The 17,189-nt window shown below is 40.3% G+C and overlaps 1 protein-coding gene across 5 annotated transcripts in view; it reads right to left on the bottom strand.

Annotated features, from left to right (window-relative positions):
- Positions 1-16,807, bottom strand: part of esrrb (estrogen related receptor beta) — a 55,818-nt gene extending 39,011 nt beyond the window's left edge. For 2 of the 5 annotated variants that reach the window (XM_089003673.1, XM_089003674.1), the window contains exons 1-3: positions 16,273-16,807; positions 13,385-13,453; positions 2,302-2,711 (exon numbers count right to left, since the gene is read on the bottom strand). In XM_089003673.1, coding sequence (XP_088859799.1) covers positions 2,302-2,711; positions 13,385-13,453; positions 16,273-16,322 — 529 coding nt within the window. In that variant the 5' untranslated portion in view covers positions 16,323-16,807. Of the gene's footprint in view, positions 1-2,301; positions 2,712-8,906; positions 9,228-13,384; positions 13,454-16,272 lie in introns of those variants that run through there. The other 3 variants (XM_089003675.1, XM_089003670.1, XM_089003671.1) reach the window with 3 other exon arrangements.
- Positions 16,808-17,189: the final 382 nt, after the last annotated feature.

The following is a 17,189-nucleotide window of genomic DNA, read 5'->3' as shown; positions in this document are numbered from 1 at the left end:
CTCCTTCTTCTCTGATGCCTCTTTTCGGTTCCATTGTGTGTCTTGAAATGAGGGGACAAAAGCCCAGTTATGCTACTTGGGAGAAAATGTTCATCTTTGTCAATAGAAGGGATTGCTGATGGCAGCAATAGTAAACATGCGGATTTGGCCTAGTGCCTTTGTTTGTCTGAAAAAAAAGGTACGTAGTCTGTCGAAAGCTGATAGGGATACAAGGTCTAAAGTCAACACCTCCCATCAAGACATGCAGCGTGCTCGTACTGCATGCTGTTCTATGTGGATGAATATTTGTTGGGTGCAGTAGGTGGAAATGTGTCACATCCATTCACCTCAAACGTGGCTACTATTCAATTTCCACAGAATCGCTTTAATTTGATCTTGTTTTCAATGCCGTGTATTGAACTCTGAAGACTCTGTATTATACATGGATACGTGAGATTGTTGCACTATTTTTTATCCAGGTTGAACAATATCTGATTTCATAAATCGAAACGAAGCAGTTTCGCATCACGAGGATGTGCATGAGGGGTTTTCTTTGTGTCACTCATGAGAAGCTGTAATATACATAATACATAATGCCTTTGTAGATAGACAGTTGGTCACACCTTGGTCTCTACGCTCTCATATAAACTCGTAGGGCAGAAATAATAAAGTGAATTCTGAGAAGCATCTGCTCAAACAGACCCCATACAACACAAAGTCTGACCACACTGTGAAAATGGCATGTGCATAATACACCATGAACCATGACAGATGATGACATCATACTTTCGACAAGTTTTGCATGACTAAATGTATTTATATGGCTAGTTCTCAAAAAACATGGTCCGCCCTGAGCTGCGGATGGTGACCCAAGTTGAGAGGCAATATTTTTTCCTCTCTAAAATCAGTCACTAGATTTAATTGAGTTCCACGCTAGGACAATACAACAGCAAATTTTGTTACAGGCCATTTCATTTTGTGCCCTCGTGGTACCTTAGATGTTTTTCCAACTGTACTTAACTTAGTCACTGCCATTCATGAATGTATTCGGAAATATAAAATATGACGTAGAACGCCATTCCCGAATTAGGTCGGGTTTTGTTTATTTCTTGTTTGGGTGCTGATGAAGTGCTGACCATGGCCTCTGGCAATGTTGTTTGCTTCCACAAGGGGGTGGCATTTCCCTTTGTCCATGTTAGCGCTTTGTTCCAGCCGTAACTGTTGTAAAGCGCTATATAAAACAATATGTATGTCATGCGTTGTATTTCGGACAGCCGCACGTTTTTCATGTTCATATAACTCCAGATCCATATACTTTAGGAATTAACTCTTTTTTTCTGGTGAAACAAGAGCGTCTAAGGTTCCTTACCCTGCATTAAATGTTTATGTAATCCTAAAACTCAATAGTCTGTGGGCCCTGGAATTCGAGTGACAATGACAAAAACCCTGGCACTGGAGAGGACACATTTTTGCACGTCTGGCAGTGAATAAGTTAAGATAAGGTCAGACAAGATAACCTTTATTCGTCTCACAATAGAGAAATTCCCATTTCGCAGCTGCAAAATTATGAAAGAAAGAGAAAAGGTAAAGAAGTAGAAAAACAAAATAGCGGAGCTGCTGCTTTAATTTAGGATTCCGCTGGAAGAACTTTTGAAAAATAAAACCGAAAATACAAGAGTTTCTCTCTAAAATATTCTGCAATAATTTTTTTAAAGTTCTTGTTTATTCCGTGATGAATACAGACATGCGTCAAGCATTGTTTTATAAGGGTAGTGACCTCACATTAAGGGGTCAAAGGTCATGTACTTCAGCTGTTGATGACCACTACTACTACTACTTTCTGTATGTTCAAAGATTCAGAGGCAATTTTCTGCTTATAAAACGCAATTATAAATGTCATCTATTTTAAAATAATTTGGTACGCGTGTTGAGTGTGAGAAGACAACCGTACCAATATGAATCGGTAGACCATGATATTAAAAAAATCCTTCTCTCTCTTTTTATGTGTGTGTGTGTGTGTGTGTGTGTGTGTGTGTGTGTGTGTGTGTGTGTGTGTGTGTGTGTGTGTGTGTGTGTGTGTGTGCGTTCGTGAATCAGTGACTCTAAACCCAGTACAATGTTATGTAAAATGTTAAAATATTTGGTCAATGTCCATCAATGTTTTAAATACTGTAGGTATTGAATATCTTGATGGTGATTTTTACACCATGAAAATAGGAGATTGAAAATGTGTCTGCGCTGTAATGTCAGTGTGGCCTTGGAGACAAATAATCTCTGAACTGTGTTCAAAGTATTGTTGGATGAAGACGAACAGTAAAATACCTTGTATTGTCCTTTTAAAAAAGGCTTTGCAGGCCTCACAAGAGGCCACACCATAGTGATACCCCGAAGCTATATCTCCACAGACCAGGCACAGCCTCTTGGGGAGGGAGTTCAACATGTATTCGCACTTTATGGATGAATCCTCCATGATGGTGCTGGAGCAGTCATCATAGCGCTTGCGACAGGCGCCGGCTCCAAGCCCACCGGGGGTGAACATGGGTGGAGAGTCCAGGCCGTTGGAGTGGCTGTTCATGGTGCTGACATAGCCACCGCTAGCGTCAGAGTTGCCGCTGGGACTGTGGTGGCTGACCGTGTCGATGACAGAGGATGGACTGGATGGCTCCGTTTTAATGTAGGACCCGCAGCTGGAGGGGAGGTGCCGGTCATCAGCGGCCATTCTATTCAGCAGCCTGTAAGAGGCGTGGTGAGAAACAGGAAGGGGAGAAAAAAAACAGTCAATTAGCATGTGTGTTTTTTAGACTATGAAGAAAAATAATATAAATATAGTGACTGTCATGACATATCAAAGAACCAGAACTGTATTTGCATTTTATATTCTCGCATTCTCCTGATAAAAAATGATGTAAACTTTATTTGGCATATGACAGAGCGAGAAAAACATGTAATCAAGCAAAACACTACATATGAAACACAAACAAACGTCTTCTCATCATGATCACAAAAACATTGCGCTGCACCAATAAACCCAGATGAGTAGATTCACGATTCAAGCTCTCCATTTGCCACATCGCCAATCCATTCAAAGAAAATGAGAGAAGGAACCTCATTAGTACTCGCAATCTGAGCTGCCTCGGTCACCAGTAAATGAAACGCAAATGATCACACTTTGGATGGCTCGCTCAAACGTATGAATCCCTCTATCCACTTTGATTTCGATACAACTCAATTTGGGCTGATATGCAACACAAAAATGGCATGAAATGCTGAATCTTCAAACAATTCTTCAGGATACATTTATTTGTGTGACATAATCTCAATTGGAAGATGTGCTTTATTTGGTTCTATTCGTGCTTCGACTTTTTGTTACATGCCTACATCATGTAGCGTGTTATCATCTCAGGTTTTGGACAGGTGTGATACTCTTTTGGCCGCCATGTGCACGTCCAAGGATGTTCATGGAGTTTACGTGAATGCTCAGACACATGGAAAATTTGAGGGAACATTGTCACCAAGTAATGGGAAATTTGGCAGCAGGCCAGAGACCAGGTCCAGGGCATTGGACCAAAAAAAAAAAAAATCATTGATCATTTCAGTATGAAATAAGTATTATTTTGAAAATCGGGTGTGATGATTTTTTGAGAGAGAGAGAGAGAGAGAGAGAGAGAGAGAGAGAGAGAGAGAGAGAGAGAGAGAGAGAGAGAGAGAGAGAGAGAGAGAGACAGACAGACAGACAGACAGACAGACAGACAGACAGACAGACCGAGCAAAGATGGAACCAGCTGATTGCTGATTTGAGAGGTGCAAGTTACTCATTCAGACTAATGGCACAATTGTGTATTTTATCATTTATTATTACTGTAATCATTGAGTACCAGTCCATCAAGATATACAGTATCTTTACGTTTCACCGGCTCAGAAAATGGACAAGGACGGCCTGCCAAAATAAATTGTCACTTGCCACGAACCAAACAGCAAAGATCACTTTGATGATTAAAATCAAAAAGATTATCTACAGTTAGATGACATGTTCAGGTGTGCATATAAATGGACAAACTCATTTGTTGAAGCCGACTGAAACAGAAAAAGAGAGTGACAGAAAAGCACCAAGTAATAAGGTGCCAAGCAAAAATCTAAATAAATAAATAACTAAATAAAATACTCCAAGTACCACTTTCATGCCCGCCAATCAAAGACAGTACCATAATAGTGTCCCAGCATAATCTCCAGCCGCAGCACCAGACACTTTGAGGCGTTCAAGGACATCTGCCAATTTGCACACTTTTTGTTATTGCAAATACAGCGACTGATCACTTTAAAAAGACTGTACAACTGTTATTGGATTTTATTCTACCACTGATCGCTTTAGCTCTGCTTGATACTTTGCACATTGTCTCATAGTTACCGTATTTTCCGGTATATAAGGCACACCGGAGTATAAGGGGCACCCCAGATGAATGGTGTATTTTCAAACTTTTTCCATATATAAGGCGCACCGGACTATAAGACGCACCTTCAATGAATGAAACAAAGTGTCCATGCATAATATATAAATACAGAAAAGTTTTCCAAATATAAGGAACACCACATTATAAGGCTTGGGTTACATACTGTTTCTTCTACAAATGGAGTCTGTGGCTGCTGATAGTAGCTGCGAGTCCTGTTGCGGCTAAATATTTCTTTACATACTGTATATGGCGCATAGGAAGTGCAGGGTCAGCTTTTGAAGCAAATATGGTACATTGAGGAATGCCCTTCCATACTTATTTTTTCTGTCTTTTATTTATTTATTTATTTTTATACTGATGATACTAATGCAGCGTCTTCTACTGGAGACAAATTCCTTGTGTCTTCTCTTCTTCTTCTTTTCCTTTCGGCTTTTCCCCTCAGGGGTCGCCACAGCGAATCAATGTCCTCCATCTATCCCGGTTTTGTGCATCCTCTTCCCTGACGCCAGCTACCTTCATGTCCTCTTTGACCACATCCATATACCTCCTCTTCGGTCTTCCTCTCGGTATCCTGCCTGGCAGTGCAAGGCTCAGCATCCTTCTCCCGATATAGTCACTCTCTCTCTAGACATGTCCAAACCATTTCAGTCTGGCCTCTCTGACTTTCTCTCCAAAGCCTCTAATATGAGTTGTCCCTCTAATGTACTCATTCCTGATCCTATCCAACCTTGTCACTCCCAAAGAAAACCTCAACCTCTACAGACGAGTAAATATGATTCTGATTCTGATAAAAATAAGACAAATACTTTTGTTCATGGTACTTTGCACATTGTCTCACAGTTACCCCTGATAGGTACCAGTTACCTCCACACCGGAGTATAAGGGGCACCCCAGATGAATGGTGTATTTTCCAACTTTTTCCCTTTTTAAGGCGCACCGGACTATAAGACGCACCTTCAATGAATGAAACAAATTGTTCATGTATAATATATAAATACAGAAATGTTGATTAATGCACAAAATGTGAGAAACTGGCATGCACAATTAAGTTTCCATTGCACGTAAACAGTGGTTCTCAAACTTTTTCTGAATGAAGCAAATGTACTTTAATATAGACAGTTTGGTTCCAAGGTGTTCGAGATCCGATAGTCCCATATATTCATTGCTCAACACCTGGACAGAAATCACAGAGTGCCTATTCTTCTTTTTTTACGCATGAAATCAAATCCCATCCAATCCATAAAAAAGTTTATGTGATTGAAATCATTTTTTTCTCAATGATTGTAAATCCGGCTCCATGTAAGAATACTGCTGGAGTAACTAGCCACTGTCTGAACCCGCTAGACTAACTTTCATCCTCTAAGTGCTGCCTCCGCATGGAAAAAAAGGACCAGGAAGGGCAATGAGCCAGATACACATTCTTTTTTTCACAACCAATTATTAGTGTCAGCAATAATCACCTGCAAACAATTGACAAATTAGCACAGACTTTCTTGCACCCGTCAGCCCAGACACCTTGACTTCTCTCTACTTCCTTTCTCTCCGCCCCTCGACTCCCTCATCCAATTACAAAAAAACACAAACGAGGTGTGCCTTTGTGTTATTTAGTGGCCGAGCACGGCTATGCTAAGTCAAAAATTGCTACCATTCTCTGGAAAAGAAAAGCCATCAAAGGTGCGTCTGTTGCAAAAGGTGTTTGCGTGCTCTCAAAGCGACGGTCTCGGGATATCGAAGAAGTTGAAAAAGCGACAGCGTGAGTAAAGCTATTTTATGCGAGAAAGCACGGCTAATTCAGGCCGATATCGCCATGCGCCAACCTGGAAGTTCGGCGCTTATTGAGGATTTTAAAGCCAGTAACGGATGGTTCGAGAACATCTGAGGAGGAGATGGCTGCAGCATCAAGTAAGCTCATAAAGGCAATGTTGGCAAAGTGGAATGATGTGCAGGTTTTTACCGAACTTCCATTCAGAAGACTGTGGCTATGACAATCATCAACATGATGAACAATAATATGATGCCTCAGCTTCGTAAGACCTTACAAGTCAGAAAGCAACAGGTGTCAATTAAGAGGTTTTTAATCAGCAAAAATGATGAGGAGTCTCCAAAGAAAAAAGATGAGAAGCCACACCAGAGGTTAAGTTACCAACAGTCCTTATGGAAGGTGACACTCCTTCCATAAGCCATCAACGACCATCAAAAAGGTAAATAAAACTTTATTTTACGGCACAGTTTATTTCTTTAATTACAGTCCTCATGTAATGTGCCTCTTTCCAAACAGCAATTCCCTTTGACCTTCGACCTCCAACGCCATTCCATCAAGCCATCAATAACCATCACAAATGTAAATAAATACAATAGCACATTTATTATACATAGAATAAGGTGTGTTGTGTGTAGTTTTAAGGCTTATTTAGTTGAATAGTATTTTATAGAAACCCAGGAACGGATTATTACCATTTTAATGGTTTCCTATGGGATTTTTTTTTTTGAGATACACACTTTTCGCCTTACACTCTGTCTGGGAACCAATTAAGTTTGAAAGTTGAGGTCTCACTGTATATTCGTTCAATGTGAATATTTAGTGAATTGTTATGGTTGGATATTTGAAAACAGACACATCGCTTTGCACTCCTGTGGTGGAGGTAAAAGGTCACCTGAATGTTCTTATATTAACTCAATCGAGCGTTGCCATTTTTTTTGGTTCACCACCAGGCAATAGGTGAAGAGCAACAATGCAGTCAAATGACGTCCTGATCACATTATACCATCAGCATTTTGCCGACAAGTTGTAATGTTTGCATGTTTGACATAACAGAATAGCATTAACACCGGTGGACCCAAGATGCCTGCTTGGACGTTAGCTGTCAGTCTGAGCGTTTCTTGCTGAGGACAGAAAACCAGAGGCCTCTGCTATGTGTCTACTCACTTGGCCAAACTGCCTCTCACTCTGAGGATGATTTAATTGCAAGGGTGGTTGACAGAGAGGTTCAGGCCCAGGGGTCATTGGGTCAACCTTATTTTCTCACCCCGGCTTCCTAGGCCCACGGAGATGGGGGTCAGTGTGTCAAATTAAATCTCATTCCAGGGTTTCTCTCCCTGATGTCATGTATATTCATTGGAGCTCCAGGTGCCTACCACTTCTGGAACCCCCCCCCACACACACACACACACACACACAAAAAAGGTTAACTGCTAAAATAATCATAAAAAATGCTCCCATGCTAAAACCATTGACCTTGAGGAATAAGATGACAGGCTTATTACTTCCATGTATTCTTTTTTTCCTCATATGAATGCCCAAACTAAATTCTCAAAAAGTGTCCTTTTAACTTGATTTCAAACACAACAAAATGTTGTATTTATTATTTATTTTATTCAGGATAGCAATGTGTTATTCAGATTTGCGGCTTAAAACAAATCCATTTGTACTCTGAAACGTCCTTGCATACAGAAATTGAAAGGTGAATCAATTTCATGCCTTTCTAAAATAGAACTTGCCGCCCTCGATAATGAATGCAGATTGCATCTGCGTAAATTATTGCATGGCTCTGTTCATTTGCTTTATGTTCTGTTTTAGATGGATATGTGCACCTGTGCGGTAGGGCACCTGCACTTGGCTTATTAAAGGCTATATATTAAAACGCAGGCACACAAGATGGCTCCATTTAGATTTTATTTCACAAATTCAGAGTAAGCCTAACCCCGGTTCAAAGGCCAACTTCAGGGTGATACTTAGCATAATTGCATAAGTGTCTTAACTGTTTCGCCTCCAGCTCAATGTGGCCATTTATTATAAATGTTCTGGCTGGAATTCCCTTAACTCATTGTGCTATGACAGATTATTCCACAGCTATGCGTGTGTTTTTAACAAGTCTGCATATATTGATTAATGATCCTGAGGGAATACTAACAACATTTTAAACATGTGGTATTAATCAAACAGTGTAGAAGATATATATCTATATACATGTATATCTACCTGTATATATCTACAGTATGTATAGATATATAGTCCGGATATTAAATGGGGGCATACGAATTTAAATGTATGAATAAATACCATCATACCGTGAATTATGAACACTAAATATTTTGACAGTCATAATTGGTGGGATTAATATTTCAGTATGTGGAATAGGTGCTAATTAGCAAATGTGTTGCACATTACTGTAGATACCATCATGCTGTGAAATCTATTATTCTCTTTTACTTCCTTCCTCAAGCTAACTAAAAGTGTTTCATATTCTATTGCCGGTCGGGCTACAGAAGTGCGGCTCCTCTTACTGCTCCTTTTCTCATTTTCCTTTCTCTTTTCCTTCTCCTTTTGTCCGGATCAAAATTTGTGCTGAGTAGAGGCATACACGTGCTCACTTTGTTTTAATCTGATTCCATCTGGTCTTACGAGCAATATTTCAGTTCCCTCATATCATTCCACCAGTACCGTGTATTAATAACTGGGAAAAATTCTCAGATACTCACTGTTCCTGAACATCTGAGGGAACACTCGTTCCTCCATGTCTTGACACTTTCTTTCCTGTAAGCAAAACTTGAGATTGTCTTGATAGCAGTTGTGATCTGAATGAGCAAGTTTGTAAAAAATCCTGTGAAATCATTCTTGCTAACTTCAGGAGGACTGACATTTTCCGCTGGAACCTACAATTCAGCACACAAAGAACACTACAGGCTGGGCTCACGGAGTGAATAAAACCCTTGATGTTATTTATCTGGTTGTATTTACAAGCAAGGCCACCTGATGTCCAAAAACACAATTTTAGACCATTTGGGGACCTCATCACCAGGTGTCACAAGCCTGCTACCTCAAACTGAGTGGGGATGCGCAGGGGAGGTTGGGGTTGACATCCGCAGGCAGGGTGAAGTTGATATCAGATGCCCCAGTAGGGGCGGATCTGTCTTGAAGACCCCAGGCGATGTGGTCTGATAAGCCACCGGTCCTGGAGTCAGGCGCAGGTTGGACAAACTCAATTAGTTTCTAAAATACCTCCTCTGAGCCTTGCTCAGCCTCTCTAGCAGAGTCAAAAACCTACTGGCCTCCTCCCCTCGAAGGGCTATGACCACCTTTTACCGCTTCAACACACAGCTAGGGACTCATAGGAAAAGCAATGACTGAACAAAGGCGAGGGAGAACCTTCCAGCCAGTAAATGTTAAATTAAGATTTGCAGAGTGTGTCCACATGGGGCAGTGACATGCAGTCAGTGGAGGCAGGTGAGGCAGTGCCTCACCTGTCATCATGGAAAGCTGTCATGGAAATATCAAATGAAAAAAATAAATTAAACAGTTAGATGTATTTAGTGATTTGTACTTTAACGTTCTTGTCCATTTAACTTCACCGTTTTAGGATTTTTTTCAAAATCGCTGAATTTTCACATTTACCGTTCAAATACTGAGTAGAGACGAGCGGTGACGTCATTGATGACGTCAGTGCCTCACCAGCCATGAACCTCACCGCACGTCACTGACATGGGGGCAAACAGACAACCGGGGTCCCAGAAGGACTTGGAGCAGCCTTTGGGATTCAAATGTACAATCATCTGATACATAAAATCTTTTTTATCTAACTTGTCCCACATTAATGACTGCCATGGGAATATGGGGGAAATGTAGTCGTGGGGTAAGTTCTTGTCACTGTCACTGGGTGAAGTGGTATGTCGTGGTTGCACACTGGGGATCTACTTTGATCTATGAAGATTATTTTTAAGATTCTCCACCCCCAATTTGGTTTTGGCCTAAAAGTCCACGTGACTGTGTTTGTGGTAGCAAAGCAGATTGAGGGCCCCAATCAATAGACCATAGGCTGGGGGGCTACTACTGGGTTCCCATTGAGGGGGACCATGTTCATGTCTTCTGTGGATTCGACAATTAAGTCTCTCAATATCCAGCACAGGATTATATTTAGCTGCTCCACAGTAACGCTGCTATCATCTTTATGAAGCGATGAGCTCACTCCACTACGACAACTTGAGCTCTTACGGCACCATATGATAGCCCAGGCCAAGAAATACTGTAGATCACATCTATTGATCCCCACCTCCCCCACGCTTCTTGCTCCTTCCTGTTGTGGAGATGCTGCTGGCATATAGACTCTGCTTTTTGTCTGACGTAAACCATCTGGGTCGCACAGGGCAGATCTGGTTCTTATAAGGGGTTGAGTTCAGGATGTTGATGGAAGCAAATGACATGTGATAGAGAGATACTGTCCATGGAGGGATGAGAGAGGCGGGGCCTGGAGATAGACTAAACTTCATATTCTATGGAGCAAAAAAAAAAAGTACAATCTTCTCCGGAACCCCAGTGGAGGACTTCCCTGCAGAATTGAACAACTCATCATGCTATATGAAATAAAAAGAAACTCATGATAAGTCTAGCCCCCAATGCAGTACATTTGGGATCAAATGTCTAATTGTGTCTTTTCATTTGAAAAGATTAGTTTCCATTACATCTGTTCAGTGACAATGTCATGGTATAATTTGACAACATGAAATTACAATAGCCCATGAAATATGAAAAGTCATTTTCGGTCTACTTTTTGACTGGTGGTGTTTTGACAGTCAAATATTTTGTGCATTAAAATTAGTTGAGCTGATATTTATTATATGATATAATGCGACAAATGGAGTCTCTAATCATTCACTCACAATTCACATTTCAGCACGTTAGTAAATTGAATAATTTTAAATAATAATTTGATTTATTTTTAATGCAAAAATGTCATCGGGAATTATGCAGTTTCACTTCAGCACAATCATTCACATCCAAAAAAAAGTGATATACACTGATATATTGACAAAAGCATTGGTTTTCTGAAATGAACTCTTCCCCAAAAACACATACAGAAAAAAAAAACAATTGTCAGAATGTCCTAGAATTGTTTTGCATGGGTGCAAACAGAAATATTTTTATAAAAGGTTTAAGGTTATTTAAGTCTAGTGGAACTCACAGGTTTAAGACAGTGAGTGTGCGTACAGGGGGACGGAGGCATATCGCCATGCATGAAATTGCTTCATTAATCTTCCTCTGATAGCCTCTTCTTGTACAGGAGTCAACCCTACCTGCTTGAAACAAACATTCCGCCGTACCTCCAACATTTCCAATCAAAAGAAGCCAAACACAAACGAACAAAAACAGACGTCATGTACACAAAATGATGACATGTCCAGGAATTTTAAAAAACATAATTCCATATGTATATTTGTATAGGTTATCGTCAGTGTAGCCATTAGGAAGCAAACCACAGGGGCTCCCTGTCTAGAAATGACACGAGCATCAAGTCCGACTTCAAATTTAAATGACTGTAAAAGGATTGATGCTGTGACGATGTTTGCTTCTGTGGCAGACTTCGCTATAGCAATGGCCTTTTTACAAGCTCATCTTCACCAGCTGCCACATATTTCCCATAAATACTGCTGGTCATAAAAAGGCGGGAGGGCCTTACTGATTTATATGATCGGTTCCGCCACCATACCATTCAGAAATAATTAAACTTTGGGGATATTTCATGAATTAATGTGTCTCCTTCAGGGGGCAATCTAAACATACATATCAGCCTTGTACCGTGCTTGCGGACACCTTGGAAGGGGGTGTCGGGGGTGGGGGTGGTAATGTGTGATGAGGAGTGGGGGTTGTTCTCTGCCTCCGAGGGGCAGGTTCAACAACCAACCACTCAAAGTTACTATTTGATTGCACTTAGCACTGTCCTGGCTCTATCCGAAGGAGATGTTTTAAGTCAAGCTAGTTTGTGACTGACATTCAAATGGGGCAGCAACCACGCATGCATGAAGGAAAGAGCAAAACTAAATGAAAAAAACCCTACATATCCACATTTAACATTGCTATGATTTTTGTTCAATTCTTTGTTTTTTATTTCATTACTTTTTTTACAATTTAATAACTTCAACAGTTCCTGATCTTATGCTTGAAATGTTTTCTGTTAGTCAAAGTCTGCATCAATGTACACACAAGGCGGCCGTTTGTTCACAGCTTTCCAATGAACATCACGGGGGGCTGCTTAGTTATAGTGGGAGCAAGGCTGGTCCGGCATACGCAGAGAAGACACGCTAAAGCTGTCAGAAGGAATGGGAGATCCTGCTGTGAGGGACGGTTTCAATATTGATTTCATAAATAAACAAAGCTAACCATCGATCCTAATGTTATTTTGCATTTCAATTACTGCTCAGAAACATAACCTTCAAACAACGGCGCGCTCAATACCAATAGCCTTCACTGATAAACACCCATATAGTTATCCACGCACAGCGAGGCCGAGGAGGCCCTTTGTAATCGGTAAAACTTTGCAAACTAAGTTGATTTTTTTTCTCTATTCCCCTAACATTTGCACATTTTACAGTTCACCACTTTCTTGATTTATTTGAAGAAACTTACAAGCAATGTGGGGCAATGTGGGTGTTTTTATACATGGGAAAATGGGTCTGCAAATGAAGAGGACCTCTTCAGTATTGGAGCAACAGGAAGAAGTGCTGACACGCTGTGTCGGTGATAGCACTCGGCTGCCACAAGGGCATAAGAGCCCACGTAGGCTAGCATTATCCTTCTAGACTAATGGACCGAGTTATTTATAACAGATTCTCACACCGCGGTATAGGTCTCCAACGTTACCGTGGGAGAGAAATTAGTAGGGGCACGTGTGAAGATTTGCGATAGTTTTGGTGCATAAGCAAAGAGGATAGGGAATCACAAGCTAAGGGTCCACATTAGGGGACAGCGGTTTATTTTCAAGGGAAGGCGTAAAAAAGTCAGATAATCTATGTTTTCAATCATGTTCAAGCATTTTTGTGTAAACCTATATGATAAAAGAAAGAATAGTGGGAATAGAGTGTCAATATACTCTGCATCCCCATTTGGCCTGGGGATTCAACCCCCCCCCACCACCTCATCTCAATCTGAGTGACACATTTACAGTGAAAGTAATGATACTAGATACCAGAAATGAGAAGGCTCCAGCGTGGCCAGTGGACTCAGGAATCTCTCTAATGAATTGGACAACAAAGCCCTGTTGGTACAAGGAAGAAGTATTTAGAATTGGGTGACAAACTGAATTTATAGACATCACAGACGCCACAACGCCACCTAAATGCAGGACGGGACGGGAAAAGACAGGCCGGTCAGCTTCGGGGAGTTACAGAGGCTTGCGTCGCCTAGCGGGGTGGCCATTCTCAGCCAGGAACCTCTTCTTGTAATGTATTCTAAAACCAAATTATCGTAAACTGATCCCATCTGGATCGTGTCTGTGCGGGGCTGCTTTGGTTATCCACCATTGCCTCTACCCTGCGATAGCATCTCCATGAAGACAGCAAAAATCTGATTAGCCCAACAACAATGAAACACTTGGTCAAAGAGCAAAGAGCTTTTAACTTAAGATACACTAATGTAATTCCCTCCCCTTGTTTTCTGAAACCTAATAACAATCTATCGGATGGACTGTCGAATGGGTGTTTGCAGGCTCCAATGCAGCACGAGCTGGGAATAATGTCAAATAAATTTAAATCTAATCCATCAACGTGTGCTAACTTCTTTCTGTTTCTCTCGAGAAAAAAAAAATACATGAAAAAGGTCTCATTTCATGAGGGACAAGTTAACTGTTCGAAGCCATGGTAATGCTGAGCTAAAAGGGAACATTTTACACCACGGAGAAGTCACATGCTGACTGCCTGAAAGCACGACCAGCGACGTTCGACTATTAGCAGAAAGTAAATATTTGACTCATTCGCAACTTCAAGAAAAAATTAAAATGCTCCGGCGTAGAATAAATCCATACATTTGTAGACAGTCATTCAACTTGTTCAGAAATTTAAGGTCCTCTAATTCCAAAATAACTGTCTGCTGACAATTTGGACACTGGCGAGGTTGGCGGGTCTATATATAGAGTCATGCCATGGTGATTTTATAATGGTACTGTGGTATCGACACGGAATCAATCCTGTACATCTGACTAATCCTCTCATACAATCATCAAAGTCGTGTTCAGCAATAAATGTGTGTCATTTAAATGGCAATGAACATAGAAGAGAAGGGGGCTGCTTCTTAACTGAAACGTCAAAATGTCACACACATACTCAAACACCCTCACACACATGAAAAAAGATACAGGAGAAAATAAATTGTAGTTATGAAAAATCTAGAATGATTTTTTTTCTCTGTAGTTTGCTATGTGTACATGACATATTTCATCACATTACTACAGTACATTATGCTTCTTCATTATTCAGATTTTCTCTGTGACATATAAACAAAATGTAAATCGAGGCAAGGGTAAAATAAATATTAAATATCAAGGAAATCTGTAATCCCCCCCATTTAGTTGTACTTGAAAATGCGGTATGCTTTTGGTCGGTTTTGAAATAATAAAGTTGAAGGGGAAGAACGTTGAGTTGAATGAAAATGGAACAAACTTTGACAAAATATTTTTAACATATTAATATGGCATGTTGAATTTGTCTTGGAAATTATGTTTTACAGTTAGAATGATTAACTTCTTCCTCTCACTTTAGAGTTCATTTAATGAGACGCAAAATTTACACATCCATTATTCACTAAACCAACAAGTTCAGTCAAACCCACTCAGTATAAAAAGTCTGAAAAGGAGCTTTGAATTAATAATAGTTCTTAGTGTTTTGCGAAACTTAGATTTATTTATTTTATGCCTTCAACTTCTATGACTAGTGCATTTTAGACACAATGATTTTATTATTTTGACACTTTTTACAACAAGAAATTTTAAAATGCATTAAAGGAACAACTTTAATCAATTAGACAAGTTTTTAATAGTAGCACGAGTTAAATAAGGCGCAGTTATGACAGCAAAGTAAACCACAGAGAAAATTTCAGCTTTATAAAAGAAAAGCGAGTCCACAGCTCTTCAACTATTTTTTATCCATCTTAAAAAGATGTCAATTCTTTCTAAATGAGCAAATTGACAAAATGAATTGTGATGAATAAGGCAGCATATTTATTGGCGCAGTTAAAATAAGGGCACAATTATTTCTGAAATGAAGCAAATTATCTTTAATTAACAATATATCTCAATGTCTGACTGGATTAAATTATCTATTTGGAATAAACAAACAACCCTTAAAGAAACATTTACCTTTAAGGCTTCACAAAAGCTTTTTATTATTTATTTCAAATTGTAGAATTCATACTCGGTCGAGGATATTTTGTAAATTTTGTGTAGAAACATTTTTGAGGAAATGTCTGTATTTTGAATGCATTCATAATTTATTTTGCACAATTACAAATTATGAAACTGGTGCTATGATAAGGTGGGTCAGAGTGTAAATCAGAGGAGGGAGCTTGTTTTGCGTGTCACTGATGGGCTGCTTGTTTATTTAATCCAACAATGTATCTTACCCACTGCTTTATACATTTACTTTGATCCCAAAACTTGAAGTATTTTTATCCTATTTATTTATGAACATACAGTAAAATTCATCCCCTGAACTAATTCAAAAGCTATGACGCGTTCACTTGTGAAACGGAATTGGTGATCCACGCTCAGATTTTAACATGTCAAGGCTGTCATAAAAGATCTGCTCAAGCGATGAAATTACAAACACAGGCTTAGACTTCCAGTGTTTCTCATGCCCAGTCGCTTGATTTAAAAAAAAAAAGTCACCGAAACTCCATCGTACATGGTTGACATGAGGCGATATCTAAAACAGGAAAAGTTTAAGTGCTAAAAAAGTGAGATTGACAGAAAAGTGCAAGCAAAGTGAAACTAAAACATTACATGAACTGAAAGGAAATAAAGATCACAGGGAGGTGTTAAAAGTGAAGGAAAAGAAGGAAGCAAGGAAAAAAGAGTGCACCTACTGGTGATGATAGCTGATAGGGTCTGGGAGACAAAGTTCTGAAATGTCCATCAGTCCAGTTTTAGCATTCCAGGAATGAGAGGAAGAGGAAAGAGGAAACAATTGAGAGCCGCTTCTTCCCCCAAATGACAGCGGAGCACCCTCAGAGGCGTTGCTGCCGAAAACCCCCTCCAGCAGCGCTTCCCCCAGCCTGCACAGGTATGTTGGACTCTGATGGACTGAGTGGCTGCGCGCATGTGGAAGGGGACATGTGTGTTGTGGATGTGTTTATGTCTAGGTGTGTGGCAAGAAGACTGCGTCTCTGATTGTTGGAGAGTGCATGTGTGTTGAGGGCAGAGAAAGGAGGCAAGGGACAGTGAAAAAGAGAGAGAAGGGGGGGAGAGAGAGAGAGAGAGAGAGAGAGAGAGAGAGAGAGAGAGAGAGAGAGAGAGAGAGAGAGAGAGAGAGAGAGAGAGAGAGAGAGAGAGAGAGAGAGAGAGAGAGAGAGAGAGAGAGAGAGAGATGCAGTGGTAGGATAAGGACTGAGATGGAGAGCGCAGGAGAGCACCAGCAAGAGGAATGACTCTTTCCACAGGCGGGATAGGGCTCTTTAAGACTCAAGGGCTTGATGAATATGGAACAGCTGCTGTTGGCTGGATCCGAGGGGGGAGGACTTAAAGTGACAGAGGGGCCGGCACAACGCTGGGGAGGTGGGATCCAAAATGCTCACAAGCTCTCTTCATGCTATGCATGGACACAAGATCACATCACAACAGACATTGGACACAAGTAACATTTGAAGTTGTGTAAAACTTCACATCACGAGTCACATTTAAATTTCATATTCCTCTCTTAAGTGTATAAGTCCACTGAGCTTTGGATAAATCTATCGTTTTTGCCAATGGCTTAATTGCAGTAATTCATGCCTTTGTCACATCT

This window comes from Hippocampus bargibanti, linkage group LG09 (assembly GCF_051943395.1).
Source record: "Hippocampus bargibanti isolate YZ-2025 linkage group LG09, ASM5194339v1, whole genome shotgun sequence".
In the NCBI taxonomy this organism is placed as follows: domain Eukaryota; kingdom Metazoa; phylum Chordata; class Actinopteri; order Syngnathiformes; family Syngnathidae; genus Hippocampus; species Hippocampus bargibanti.
Note: the sequence above shows the minus strand (reverse complement) of the source record. Positions and strands in the feature narration are given on the sequence as shown.